This window comes from Pelodiscus sinensis, chromosome 4 (genome assembly GCF_049634645.1).
Source record: "Pelodiscus sinensis isolate JC-2024 chromosome 4, ASM4963464v1, whole genome shotgun sequence".
Classification (NCBI taxonomy): domain Eukaryota; kingdom Metazoa; phylum Chordata; order Testudines; family Trionychidae; genus Pelodiscus; species Pelodiscus sinensis.
In genome coordinates, this window is record NC_134714.1 from 102,400,351 (window position 1) to 102,414,994 (window position 14,644).

A 14,644-nucleotide genomic window follows, 5' to 3' on the forward strand; every position below is an offset into this window, starting at 1 on the left:
CTAGGTAACCCATTCCAGTGATTTACCACTCTCCTAGTGAAATGGTTTTTCCTAATATCCAACCTGGACCTCTCCCACCACAACTTGAGACCATTTCTCCTTGTTCTGCAATCTGTCACTACTGAGAACAGCCTCTCTCCATCCTCTTTAGAACCTCCCTTCAGGAAGTTGAAGGCTGCTATCGAATCCCCCCTCACTCTTCACTTCTGCAGACTAAAAAGACCCAACTCCCTCAGCCTCTCCTCATAGGTCATGTGCTCCATGCCCCTAATCATTTGGGTTGCCCTCCACTAGACCGTCTCCAATGTGTCCACATCCTTTTTGTAGTGGGGGGTCCAGAACTGGACACAGTACTCCAGATGTGGCTTCATCAGAGCCGAATAAAGGGAAATAATGACATCTCTGGATCTGCTGGCAGTGCTCCTCTTAATGCAACCTCATATGCCATTAGCCTTCTTGGCTACAAGGGCACACTGTTGACTCATATCTAGCTTCTCATCCACAGTAACCCCCAGGTCCTTTTCTGCAGAACTACTACTTAGCTGGTTGGTCCCCAGCCTGTAACACTACTTGGGATTCTTCCGTTCCAAGTGCAGGACTCTGCACTTGTCCTTGTTGAACCTCATCAGATTTCTTGTGGCCCAATCCTCCAATTTGTCTAAGTCACTCTGGACCCTATCTACCTCTCCCCCTAGCTTAGTATCATCTGCAAACTTTCTGAGGGTGCAATCCATCCCCTCATCCAGGTCATTAATAAAGATATTGAACGAAACCGGTCCAAGAACTGAACCTTGGGGCACTCCGCTAGAAACCGACTGCCATCCTGAGACCAAGCTGTTGATCACTACCCGCTGGGCCCAGCCTTCTAGCTAGCTTTCTATCAATCTTACCGTCCATTTATCCACTCCACATTCCCTTAACTTGCTGGCAAGAATATTGTGGGAGACCGTATCAAAAGCCTTGCTAAAGTCAAGGTATATTACATCCACTGACTTTCCCACGTCCACAGAGCCATTTACCTCATCATAGAAGCTAATCAGATTGGTCAGGCATGACTTGCCCTTTGTGAATCCATGCTGACTATTCCTAATCACTTTCCTCTCTTCCAAGTGCCTCAAAATGGATTCCTTAAGGATCCCTTCCATGATTTTTCCAGGAACCGAGGTAAGACTGACCAGCCTATAGTTCCCTGGATTATCCTTCTTCCTTTTTTTAAGATGGGCACTACATTTGCCTTTTTCCAAACATCCAGGATCTCTCCCGATCTCCATGATTTTTCAAATATAATGGCCAAAGTCTCCTCACTGACATTTGCCAACTCCCTCAGTAACCTCGGATGCATTAAGTCCGGACCCATGGATTTGTGTACGTTTAGCTTTTCTAAATAATTTCTAACCTGTTCGTTACCTACCAACGGCTGCTCATCTTCATTCCATCTTGCGTCACTTAGCACATTAGTCCGGGAGCCGACCTTGTCCGTGAATACAGAGGCAAGGAAAGCATCGAGTACTTCAGCTTTCTCCACATCATCTGTCACTAGGTGACCTCCTTCATCCAGTAGGGGCCCCACACCCTCTCTGATCACCTTCTTCTTGTTAACATGCCTGTAGAAACCTTTCTTGTTATCCTCCACATCCTTTGCCAATCGCAATTCCAATTGCAATTTCACCTTCTTGATAACCCCCCGGCATTCTCGAGCTATACATTTAAATCCCTCCCTGGTCATTTGTCCAAGTTTCCCCTTTTTGTAAGCTTCCATTTTGTGCTTAAGTTCACCAAGGATTTCTCCTGTAAGCCAGTCCGGTCTCCTACCATGTTTGCCTCTCTTGCTACACATCGGGATGGTTTCTTTCTGTGCCTTCAATAAGGCTTCTTTAAAATACTGCCAGCTGTCCTGGACTCCTTTCCCCTTCATGTTAGCATCCCAAGGGATTCTGCCCATCATGTGATTAAAGTCCCCCACAAGAACTAGGGCCTGCAATCTGGAAGTTTCTCTCAGTTGTCCGAAGAAAGCCTTATCTACCTCATCCACCTGATTTGGTGGCCTATAGTAGACACCTACCACAACATCGCTGCTGTTGTTTGCACCTCTAAACTGAACCCATAGGCTCTCAACAGGTTTTTCTCCCTCTATATACTGGAGTTCAGAGCAATCATAGTGCTCTCTTACGTATAGTGCAACTCCTCCTCCTTTTCTCCCCTGCCTGTTCTTCCTGAACAATCTATACCCTTCCATGACAGGGCTTCAGTCATGTGAGTCATCCCACCAAGTCTCTGTTATCCCAATTAAATCATATTTCTTTGACTGGGTCAGGGCCTCCAATTCTCCCTGTTTGTTGCCCAGGCTTCTCGCATTAGTATACAAACATCTCAGACAACCAGTTGAGCGCCCTATATTCTCCATTCAAATCAGGAGTCCTCCTTTCTTGCTCGTTCCTCTTTGCATTTCTTCCCAGTGTCCGACTTTCCCACTCCCCTCAGGGTTTTGGTCACTGACCCCCAACGAACCTAGTTTAAAGCCCTCCTCACTAGTTTTGCAAGCCTGCCCGCAAAAATGCTCCTTCCTTTCTAGGTTAGGTGGATCCCATCTCTTCCTAACAATCCTTGTGCCCGGAACAGAGTCCCATGATCAAAGAAACCGAAGCCCTCTGTGCGACACCACCTGCGCAACCACGCATTTACTTCCTCAATTCGACGATCCCAGCCCAGTCCTTTCCCTTCAATAGGGAGGATGGACGAGAACACCATTTGCATTCCAAATTCTTGGATCCTTCTTCCCAGCGCTACATAATCCACAGTAACCCACTCAAGGTCATTCTTGGCCGTATCGTTAGTTCCCACGTGGAGAAGCAGGAAGGGGTAGCAATCCAAAGGTTTGATCAGTTTGGTAAGCCTCTCAGTCACATCCTGAATTCAAGCATCCCATAAGCAGCACACCTCTCGATATTCTAGGTCCGGATGGCAGATGGATGGCTCAGTCTCTCTTAGGAGGGAGTCCCCGACCACCACCACCCGTTGTCTTCTTTTAGGAGTGGTGGTCATGGAACCCCCATCCCTAGGACTACGCATCCCATGCCTTCGAGTAGATCGTGTTCCCTTGCAGTTTCTTCCTTATGATGTCTCTTCCAAAGCATTTACTACTGCAGAGCCTGTGGAGAGAGCCTGAAAGTGATTACTTACCTCTATAGCATTGGAGGATTCCCGTGCTGGCCTTTTTTCCCTTCTAGAAGTTACATGCTGCCAGTTCTCTTCCTGGTCCCATACTGCCCTCTCTGGCTCTTCCGCCTGCCGTGCTTGAAGGATTAAATGCTGCCTTCTATCGAGAAAGTCTTCATCCTCTCTGATCGAGTGTAGGGTCGACACTTGGGCCTCCAGTCCTCTAAATTTTTTCTTCCAAAATGGCTGCCAGCTTGAAATCCGTTCTTTCTTCCGGGAGGAAGACAAACACGGCACACGCTGTGCAGGTAACAACAGCAGCCCTATCACCATTCATCCCTGCTGTCCTGGAGAAAGGATTTAAAAAGAAAGGCAAGAGAACCTCACCCCCTTCCCAACTCTCTCTCTAAACTCCCTGTTCGCACTCACCTATTCGCAAGCTCTTTGGTCGCTTGCTCACTGCTTTATAAAGCCCTGGACTGCCTAAAAGTCCCTCTCCCTACCAAGGCTCAGCCAATCAGCAGAGGCTTCTAGAATTCAAACTTTAATTAGAAGCCAATAGTTTCCACCTGCCACTCACAGCGCACACTCCATGAAGAAGATGGGGAAGGGAAAGGGGAAGTGAAAAAAAAAAAGCCTCACTCTCAAACACAGGGGAAAAAACAACAACAACAAAAAACAAACACACACCAACCCTCACTCACAAACACAAGCTCAGCACACAGCAAGAAATCCCCAAACACAACTTACACTTCCCTCAAGAGTCCTGTATCTGCTTCTCCTCTACATTGTGAGTGTAAGATCTCAAAGGACAGGAGGCAGGTGTTTCTCCACTAGTGATCCCACTAACCTTTCCTGGTCAGGTTCAAGTCTCTGGCATCCAGCAGATGCTGCACCACTGGCTGCCTTAATAAGGGCATAGGTAAGGTACAGACATACATATTTTCAGAGAGAAACTCAGAGTGAAATCTGTCGAGGTAGGATTTCCTTTTCTTCAAAATACGTAGATACAGTGAACCCTCGTTTATCGCGGTAGATAGGTTCCAAACCCGACCGCGATAGGTGAAAATCCGCGAAGTAGGGACATGTATATTTAACATGTATACAGCGAGCCCTCGCTACTTCGCGGTTCGACCATCGCGGATTCACGTATATACATAATGTAATGAAAAAAGTCCGCGAAGTCGTGAATCCGCGATGGTCGAACCGCGAAGTAGCGAGGGCTCACTGTATACTCAGAAAGGTCTAAAGGAGAAAAGGGACAACAAAAGTGATATAACTCTAAGGCGTTGGGCAATCTAGATTCTCATGTTGTACTATCTTTTCATTTCTTTCTTCCTTGTTTTCTGTTGTGCCTGCTATTTAATCAACTCACTATATTCTCCACTGTACCTGCTCTAACCCATTTAATTTTTCAGAGGAGATACTAAATATATTTTACCTGACACCCAGGACCACAGCAGGAAAAAAGAGAATGTGCATAAATATAGCATGCAGGGAAAGTTATAATCACATACTGCACTTTAAATGCTATACATTAACTTCAATATCCTGAGGTAAATATACTGTCAGACCTCTGAAGCACAAGCATACTGCAATTCTGATATAATAAGGCCTACAGGCAAAATACTGATGTTTCATTCATAAATGTTACCTACTCTCCCATATAAAATAAGGTCTTGATACAGACATATTCCTATTCCCTGTGTGAATCCCATTTCAAATCTACCATTAGCCAAGAGTAAAAGTAAAAACCCACAAACCCATTTAAACTTGCTTAGAATCCCTACTTATTCCCTAAAATGAAGAACAAAGCAGAGATGAACAAACCTCAATCCATATTTCTGCAAAATTTACTGGGGTCGGTGGTGTCACGTTAGTGGATTTTAATAAAATAATGCAGATTATAGCTGCACCCACTGCTGTGTGTTTGCCCCAAATTCTGTGAAAAGTGGGTCAAGTGAGATGTTTAATGAAAGCCTATGCTCTGCTGGTTCTACTTGTACAGTTTTTATATGTAACATTATGAATATGGGCTCTGTACTTGTATTTTAAATGTTTTCTGGCTAGGAGATCACCTACTGTGAGGAGTGGTTATTCAGTGAATAGCTATGCTAAATAGCCATGCTGCATGGACAAAGGCATTCAAGGTTGCCAATAAACACCTGAGGAACGCAGCTGGAAACCTGCAGACCAGCAGGCACAGTGGGAGGTCGGAGCTTGCCTAAAGGGACATGGACAGGTCACTTGATCATGTGGCCAGCTCCAGTTTGGGAGGTACCATCACTCAGGTGAACAAAGGAGTTGTCTCTGCCTGGGCAAGATTATAAAAGGAACCTGAGGGTTCCTCCATATTTGTCTTCAATCCTGCTCTTAACTTCAGAAGCATCCTTGCTATGGAGGATTTGTTGACCCATCCTCACAGAGGATGTACTCCAGAGACTTTTAAGCTAGCAGTTGGTTACATCTCTGCTAAGAGCCTGCATCAAGAACTTGGTGTTTGATGTATGTAATGTATTCTCTTTAACATGCCTACTCTCAACCTTTTCTTTCTTTTATTAATAACCCTTTAGATTTCAGATTCTAAAGGATTGGCCCAGCATGCTCTTTGGTAAAGTCTGAAGTATATATTGTCCTGTGGTAGGTCCTTTGGGACTGGGAGAACCTGTTTGGAGTTGGTGAGATTGATTTTCATAAATCCTCGCCTGTGTAAGTTGTGGTGCTGGTTTTGGCACAGATAAAGCTGGAGTGTGTAAGCAGTGGTCATCAACCAATAGATCCTGATTTACTGGTAGATCTTGGAGCCTCTGACAAGTGATCCTGACTGGTTTGGCCAAGAGGCTATCAAGTGCCAGCAGTTGAGCTACCCCTCTCCCAACTGCTGCTCATCTCCTGCCCTTTCCCTTGGAACTGCCCCTCCTCCTGGGGAGCCTCCTGCTTGCTGTGCAGAGGAGGGGAGGAAGAAGAGGGGCATTGATGTCAGGGTGCCCCCCTCCGACCTTGTATTCTATCTCCACAGAATGGAGGAGGGGGCACAACAGAGCTTGAGATGGAAGGAGTTTGCTGGCTGCTTTGGAGAGTGGTGCAGGGCCACGGAAGGGTTGAGCCTGCCTTAGTGTAACCCATACACCTAGGCTATGTCTACACAGCTTCCTTCTTCCACAAAAGCCTATGCAAATGAAGTGCAGATTAGCATATTGTTGCACTTCATTTGCATAATTAATTAGGTGCTGGTTTTGCACAAGAAGCTTTTGCACAAGAGCCATTCTTCCTCATTTTTTCAGGAAGAATGGCTCTTGCGCAAAAACTTCTTGCACAAAATGGCCCCTAAGTAATTATGCAAATGAAGTGTGGCAATATGCTAATCTGTGCTTCATTTGCATAGGCTTTTGCAGAAGAAGGAAGCTGTGTAGACATAGCCCTAGTGTGGCTCACTGTTCCCTGCAGTGGCACCTAGACCACAGCAACAGATAAGAGCAAGAGACCTCCACAGGATAGACTGAAACTCAAGTGGCTTTATAGCTCAAAGGGGTAGAGGATCCTATATTAAACTCCAGAGGACCCAGGTTCAAATCCACCTGGTGGTAATTACATCAGCACCACTACTCCACCATCCAGGGGCCCCTTAGGTAAGCAGTGTCCAGCCCCAGCCTGGTGAAAAGGATGGAGTGGGCAGGGCAAGTTTGAGGTAGATCGTGGATTGTACTTAAATTTAAAAAGTTATCTCATGCTTTAAAAGGTTGGAGATTACTGGTCTAAGGGGATTTGCTTGTGCAACTTTTTGCTGACCAAACTAGCAACTGGAGCATGGTGTGTGACTGGTTTGGGGCCTTAAAGAGACACAGCCCCTGGATCTAAGCAATTCACCCTTTATTTCAGTCAGATTCTGCTACTTTTGCTGATGCAAAATCATATTTAGTCATGAAAATAGACTTGCCACTTGTGTGTACTAAATGCGTATTTAACTTGAAGAGGAATTACAGAACTGGGTTCATAAAAAATAGTACTCAGGTCTCAAAAAAAAATGTATTTATACTCTAAAGAATTAATTTCTTCCACAATGGGACATATATATATTATTTATCCTTCAATAAACCATATGAGACAGCAATTTAGTTACTGACTTTTCATTAAAAATGCACACATTTCAGATAATGTAAAATATCTGAAAAGCTCGCAACACTGCATGCTTGTGATCATTTTTTTTTTTTAATTCTAACTACATTACACTCATATCCCACCTGATATCAACTTAAAGGCTGGGAATTTAGGAGATGTTATCAATAGGAAAATCTAAAACATATATGCTAACATCATTAACTTTCCTTAAAAGTCAGTAGAAATATAAGCTCCTCTGACTCCTAGCACCAAAGTGAAAACAAGATTTAAAAAAGGGGAAAACGAAGGAGATAATGTCATGAAAGTGGAAGCTGCAGGAAAATTCATTCTAACTCTTGCACCATCAGTACAAAATAACCTAGATGGAAGGGAGGCCAAATTACTTAAAATTGATTTTATATCAACTGAAAGTTTGACTGAGCCTGTACATTGAACAGTAATGGCTCTCTTCATCCAAACTGTCTGTTCTGCATCTGCTCCTATGACAATTTAAGCCATTTTGAACTTTGCTCTGCCTTGCTGAATGTATCACAGATTTATGACAGTGTCAGGGTCCAATTCTTAAGATTCTCCACTAACATAGACTATTATGAAGTGTGAAATGTTTAAGTCCATCAGCACAGGCCAGGAATATTCAAGAACAATCATATGTGACCTTATTGAACTCACCATGAAAGTCTCATAAGATAATAATAGAATACATCAGAAAATAAAAAAGGAAGGAATCATTTTGTTCTCTTCTTCCACTACTTACAGATTTGCTAGAAAGTGGTCTTGAACACTGAAGAGCTTAGGAAAGTGTTTCTAATTGGTAAAAAGCATTACTGCTGGTAAAATGGGATTTATAGCCCAGCTATGGTATTTATCCCTCAGTTGTATGATTGAACCTGCTTCAGCTTCATATATGGGATGAATTAAACCTTTAAATATTTATTTTAGGATGTGATCCTACTCCAATTAATCTAAACTAGACAGGATCAAACTATTGCTTGTATTAAGTGAAAATTAATTATTTCACTTATAAACGTATTAATTTATAATATATTGTACACAGATCTAGGCACTTGATTTTTATGTCATTAGATACAAACAGAAAATGTAGCCTTTTTATTACTTTATTGAAGAAGCAACATTTTTACTCCCAACATTCAGAATTTAGATATTCATCCTTAAAAGTCACCAATGAGTAAAATTGCCAGTAAAATACAGTACAAGACCAAGTGATAGGAAAAGAGGAAATATAAAGCAATCTACATTCCTTATCACCCAAATTTAGGAGATGTAAAATCATTTTAAAAACTATTTCAGTGACATATTTTACAAATAAACATTTCCTTATTGTTGCTATCTAACATTTGTTCATAGCTCATCTGACCATAGCAGAAATTTGCTTTATTAGGTGGGGGCATCTCCGGATAGTCTCTTGAGTTTGGTCATGCCTTCATACTTCATAGTATTTCTTTCTTTTGAATAATGTGAATTATTCCTTGCTCTGCCATTGAACGTGTAGCTTTGGAGATGTTACTTAACTTGTTTAAGATCATTCAGTTTTCCCACCTGTAAAAACAGGAATAATACCAACCTTTGCAAAGAGCTTTCAAGTCCTTAAAGGCCCATTAAATGCAAAATATTGTATTCATATAAATTGTATATTGGTACAGATTGGACCTCCCTGGTCTGGCACACTCAGGACCGAACTGGTCCTGGAAGAGGGATTTTTCCAGGCCAGGGAAAACCCTGCTGCTATCCCCCCCCATCCCTACCATCTCACCCTCCCATAGACTTCCCAATTGATACACCCCCCTTACCTGCAGCCCAGCAGAACTATGCATCACCTCCCTCATCCCTGCATAGCACTGGGATCCAGGTGCACCTGCTCCTCGCAGTGCACCAAGACACACTGATTCTGGAACATTCAGAAGATGGATGTTGCTGGACCAGAGAGTTCTGGTTTATAGAGGTGCAATCTGTATCCTAAATAAGTTATTTTGCTGAATTTAGAACTATGTAGATTTTACTGTTGCTTTCACAAGAAGATTCCTTAGTTTATTTTTCATTAACTCTTCACTACATAGACATTTTAAATGCCAACTAGACTTTCATTTTGTGGGGTATTTTGGACATTGCCTTTATTGTTATTATTTGTAAGAGTGTTCAATATTATCCTGGCTGAATTAAAGCATTTTTTGATGGCAGAATTATGAAGTCACATTGGATATGTATTGATGTATTATTTATAACCAGAAGATTTGTTGCCCGGGTCCTTAACTCTGTTAATTTTTGTTTTTCTTCATTTAAGTCATTGCTCTGGGATGGGGTTGTGGATGAGAAGTTCATTATGCAGGCTGTCCAGGGGAGGGAGGACTACCCCAGTCATTTGAGACCAGGTGAGAAGTGCCTCTCCATGGCCATTGCAGCTCTAGAGGGGACAGCAGGGGAAGACAGACACACAAATAGACAAACTCTCTCAAATATATCATAGATAGTTGTCCCATTCTCCCCCCGCCCTCTGTTGCCCCAATGGGATTATAACTGTCCTGGTCTCCATCTCTGGCTCCTTGCAGTCCCCTGTGGTCATTATGCAGTATAACTGTCCCTACTTTCCATCTCATATCCCCTGCTGCCCCCATGTGGTCATTATATAGCATAGCTCTCTCTTTCCAATTTATGAGACTCAATCCCATTACAGGAACACCCATTTTCCTGGCGCAACCAAACCCTGACCTTGCTTTTAAGTTATGATGAGAGAAAGCTGCATAGCAAATGTGATAATCCTGGCTCTTAGTGTTCGGGAGACAATATCAAACAAACCACATTTCACTATTAGACTCAATTTGACCAGGCCTGCCGACTAGAGAGCAGGAGTAGGAAGAGAGGGAAGGGGTAAATGCCCTGTGGCCCAGCAATTTAAAAAGGCTCAGGGCTCTTGGCCATAGCTGCAATGGCACCAGCAGCCAGAATCTTGGGCCCTTTAAATCACTGCTGGAGGCAGTGCATGCTGGGTGATGCTGAAAAGCTGGCTGGGGAGGCTACCCTCCAGCCCCACCCCATCCGGAGACCCACAGATGCCTCCAAACCTTGCCCAGGGCCCAGTGAAGTCTGTCAGCCAACCAGAATTTGACTGATGACTTAACCAAGTAAACAAAAGTGATGCTTTAGATACAAGTGATTATAACCTGATTTCGTTTTGTGCAAACATAATATAGTCGTAGCAATAATACATATACTTAGAAAAGTAAAGGGGGTCTGATTATTTAGCTAAAAATAATTATAAGCAGAATTGATTGTGATAAAAATCTCATCAGAAAAGTAGAACTGAAAATGAGCAATTGTTTAAGAACACTTACAAATCAATATATAACAAATGAGGGAGGGAGGGAAGCAGTTGTGGTTAATGGCAAGTAACAAGTCAGAAAGTAGAAAATGTGGGCCATTTATAATCTCTGTGACCACCAGGATTAAAAGAAATAAGGAATTATAAAAATTATCATCAAGAACAAGAGGAATCTTCACAACTGTATAGATACAGATGATAAACCTGTCACTAATGGGTTGGGGAGGGGTTCACTATATATTTCAAATATGTATTTGGAATGAAGCTGGCTATCATATTCAATCGTGGTGAAGGATGGTTGGGACACTATCTGCCTAACAACAGTCAATGAAGATGCAAACAGTTCTTTGTGTGAATTCCTGTCAGGAAGGATACTATCAATTGACTTTGATTCTTATCTGCTTTGTTTTAACAACCCAGTCTTCAGATACTTACTGATTCTCTCTTTACCTTCCTGAATTTTCGATACCCTCTGCTCCCTGTCTCCCACACCCTCCTTTTTTCCCTTCCCCTTCTCTTCTCTCCTATTTATTTTGGGTCTGCACATCTTTGACTCAAAACTCTGGTCATGTGAAGAAGTGGGCTGTGCCCATGAAAGCTCATGATACCATCTACATGTTTTGTTAGTCTATAAAGTGCTCTCAGACCATTTGTTGTTTTTTTCTGTGCAGACTAACTCAGCACCCCCGGAAACTTCTATCACGTTCATGTCATATACAGAGGGTGAAATATTTTCTATTTCCACATTATCCAACAGAAAGAAAGCATGAGAATGATTCTATGGCCTTGTGGTTAGAGCAGAGTCTCTCTAGTTCACCAAGTCCAAAGACTATTTATTTAGCAAAAGTAGAACAGCTTCAATAGGAGAGAGAGACCAACTTGCATCAGAATATCCCATATCCCAGTGGTTATGACACTCATTGGAGGTGGGATGGAGACCCCTCTTTATATCCTTTTCCCCATCACATAAAGGGCAAAACTGAACACCACTTTCCCACATTCCAGGTTCACAGCCAAGCAGGGGGTTTGCGGATGTCAGTGGGCCCTAAATTTTGGGCTTATGCATCTCAAGTTGGGAAAGTAGGTACCCGAGTTCTTTTTGTGGTTGTTGGCCAGAGTGACTCTTCAATGAAGTCACAAATAGGCCCCAACTCCTAGTCGCCTGATCAATACACCAGACTCATACAAAATCTGACAGGGGAAAAGGTGGTCTCTTCTTTCAATGGTCTAGATAGGCCTTTTTAAAAGAGTCTAATCATGAGTGACTTGAAAGAGGGTGACAGACTAAGAAAAAATCTCTTATTATACACAAAACCTTTAAAAACAGAAAAATATAGAATCATAGAGCTGGAAGAGACCTCAGGAGGTCATCAAGTCCAGGCCCCTGCCCAAAGCAGGACCAATCCCAACTAAATCAACCCAGACAGGGCTGTTACTTTGACCTCAATACAATGTCATCAAACACGCTTAGCAAGTGCAGTATGTCAAATGAAACCATTTGTAAAGCTGTGAACAGTGAAAAATATTATTCAAACTAAAAAAATCCCCACTGTAGTAAGAATGATTCCTGTGTACAATATATACTGCAAATATATGTGTTCTTTAATTTCACACATTTCTTTAAAGAATTTTTAATAAGTGAGAAAAATAAATGTATTGCATCATTTTAAAATAAAACAAGAGAAACAATGAAATTCTAAGTATAATGTTTCTTTTTATACCTCCTATTATGCTTCAATACTCCACCAATCTCTCAGATGAACATGCAACAGTATATAATCTGTGTTGCCATAATAGGACAAGTCAAGGAGTGTGTGATCATGCTTAGTGTTGAGTTTGCTTTTTTTTTTCTCGTTAGTGTTAAAAGCTACAGTTAAAATATACGGATCCAGATTCCGGTTTGTGGCTGATCTGCACAGAGCACAGTTCAATGCATGGATGCTCAAAATTCACCTTTGCACTATTTCTGCTGGGGACATACAACAAGTTAGATATGCCTAAGGTCTGCTCCAGTTTATGCCAGGCTGCTAAAGAAACAAAACCACAAACAGAGGTTTGGTGTGGCGGGCAACCTGTCAATGCACCTTTTCCTCAAGCAAAATGAACTCAAAGCCACAGCAGGATCACCCTTACATCAGAGTTGATACAAAAACTACAGTGAGAAGAGTTTAATAATCTGGATAACTGCATAAACTGGACAAATGAGCATTGAAAGTATACTACCTCCAGTCATTAAGCCTGTTTTAGGGCCATTTCACACTGGTGGCATAGCAGAATGTTGCCATATAGATGATTCAGACCCATTATGTGTATGTTACTTCATCTGTGTTAATGAAATGGCATAATTTCTTAAGTGTTACAACATCTTCCCTTGCTCCACCTAAATTTGGTCCTAATTTCCTGGAAAACAATCCTCTTTGCGCCTAGGTCTTTAATATGTGCATCTCCTGACCAGCCAGTTATAAATTTCATTAGAGTAATTTTAACAAAGCTCAGTAGGAAAAGTTCTTGCCATTATTTTCATGGCTTTTACTTCAGTTTTGTAGAAAAGTAGTTATTCAACCCAAATACATTGTGTACACACTCTCCCCCCCCCCCCCCTCTTATTTTTTTGTAAGCATGGAATCATAGAATTCTAGGGCTGGAAGAGACCTCAGGAGTCATTGAGTCCAACCCCTGCTCAAAGCAGGACCAACCCAACTAAACCATCCCAGCCTGGGCTTTGTCAAGCCAAGACTTAAACACTGCTAGGGATGGAGATTCCACCCCCTCCCTTTGTAACCCATTCCAGTGCTTCACAACCCTCCTAGGGAAATAGCATTTTCTAATATCCAACCTACACCTCCCCCAAGGCAACTTGAGCCCATTGCTCCTTGTTCTACCATCTGTCACTACTATGAACAGCCTCTCTCCATCCTCTTTGGAACCTCCCTTCAGGAAGTTGAAGGCTGCTATCAAATCCCCCCTCACTCTTCTGCAGACTGCTAGATCCTGCAATCAGCTCTAAGATTAAATTAAAAATGAAGCTTAAGGTACATTTCAAAACCTCTACAAAGTCAAATTCCATTCCCGGAAGGCGGCAAGCAGCCCCGGCATGTAAACACACAAGTCGCCCTGTCGGCTTCTCGTGGCCAGCTGCCAACTGCACATTCCCAGGGAACATGAACTGGGACGCGGTCAGGGCGCTCGGTGCTTTCTAGCCACTGGGGGAAGACATGCCGCCGAGGGGCGTGCGCAGAGGCCCTGCACCGCAAGAGTCTGCATCCAGAACAAGCCCTTCTCCTCAGCCCGAGTACGAGGGTTAACCGGCCCGCCAGAGGCTGCCACTAGCTAAGGAGCCGACGCGCGGGGCAAGGCCGAGCGCGGCGGGACGAGCCCGGAGGAGCCGACTCCGCTTCCCGCAGGGCTCCCGGGAAAGCGCGACGCAGCCCGGCCGCACCCACCCCGCTCAGCGGGCTCCTGCTCCGATGGGGGGCTGGTAGTGCCCCCCTTTTACCTTCTTTGGCTTTTTTCCTGCGGGCCAGGGTCCCTCCGAGCTTGCCCAGGAAGGAGTCATCCTTCTTCCGCGAGGGGGGCGACTTGGGGGTGGGGGGCGACTTGGGGGCGGGGGGCGACTTCTGGGGCGAGGCTGCCATGTCGCTGCCGGGGCTGCGGGCTGGGGGAGGCGGCTGGGAGCAGCTGGAGCGAGAGGCTGCTCCTGCTCCGGACGGAAGCGGAATTATCCCAAGCGTGTCCAGCCGCTCCCGCTCTCTCCTTCCCGCCCCCTCCCGCCGCGCCGGGCTCCCCGCTCGCAGCCCTGCCCGCCGCCAGCCCTTCCTGCCCCGCCGCTGGGGGACCCTGGGCTCTGCCCGCCCGGCGGGTGCATCCTGCCAGGTGCATGGACGTTAAGAGCGGCCCGTCCCGGCCAGCCCAGTATCAATTATTTCACTGGCGGATTCCGAGCAAAGCTCACGGAGACCTTCTTGCCGTGGTTTGCATGGTTATTAGTTCTGTTTTGTCGGAAACCAGTTATTCAGGCCAAAGCATTATCTCCTG

At 44.1% G+C, this 14,644-nt stretch overlaps 1 protein-coding gene across 5 annotated transcripts in view; it reads right to left on the bottom strand.

The window, feature by feature from the left end:
- Positions 1–14,444, bottom strand: part of PARVA (parvin alpha) — a 256,682-nt gene extending 242,238 nt beyond the window's left edge. Inside the window, exon 1 of one of the 5 annotated variants that reach the window (XM_075927863.1) lies at positions 14,106–14,411. In XM_075927863.1, the coding sequence (XP_075783978.1) occupies positions 14,106–14,244 (139 nt within the window). In that variant the 5' untranslated portion in view covers positions 14,245–14,411. Of the gene's footprint in view, positions 1–14,105 lie in introns of all 5 variants that reach the window. The other 4 variants (XM_075927862.1, XM_075927860.1, XM_075927859.1 and 1 more) reach the window with 4 other exon arrangements.
- Between the last annotated feature and the right edge of the window lie 200 nt (positions 14,445–14,644).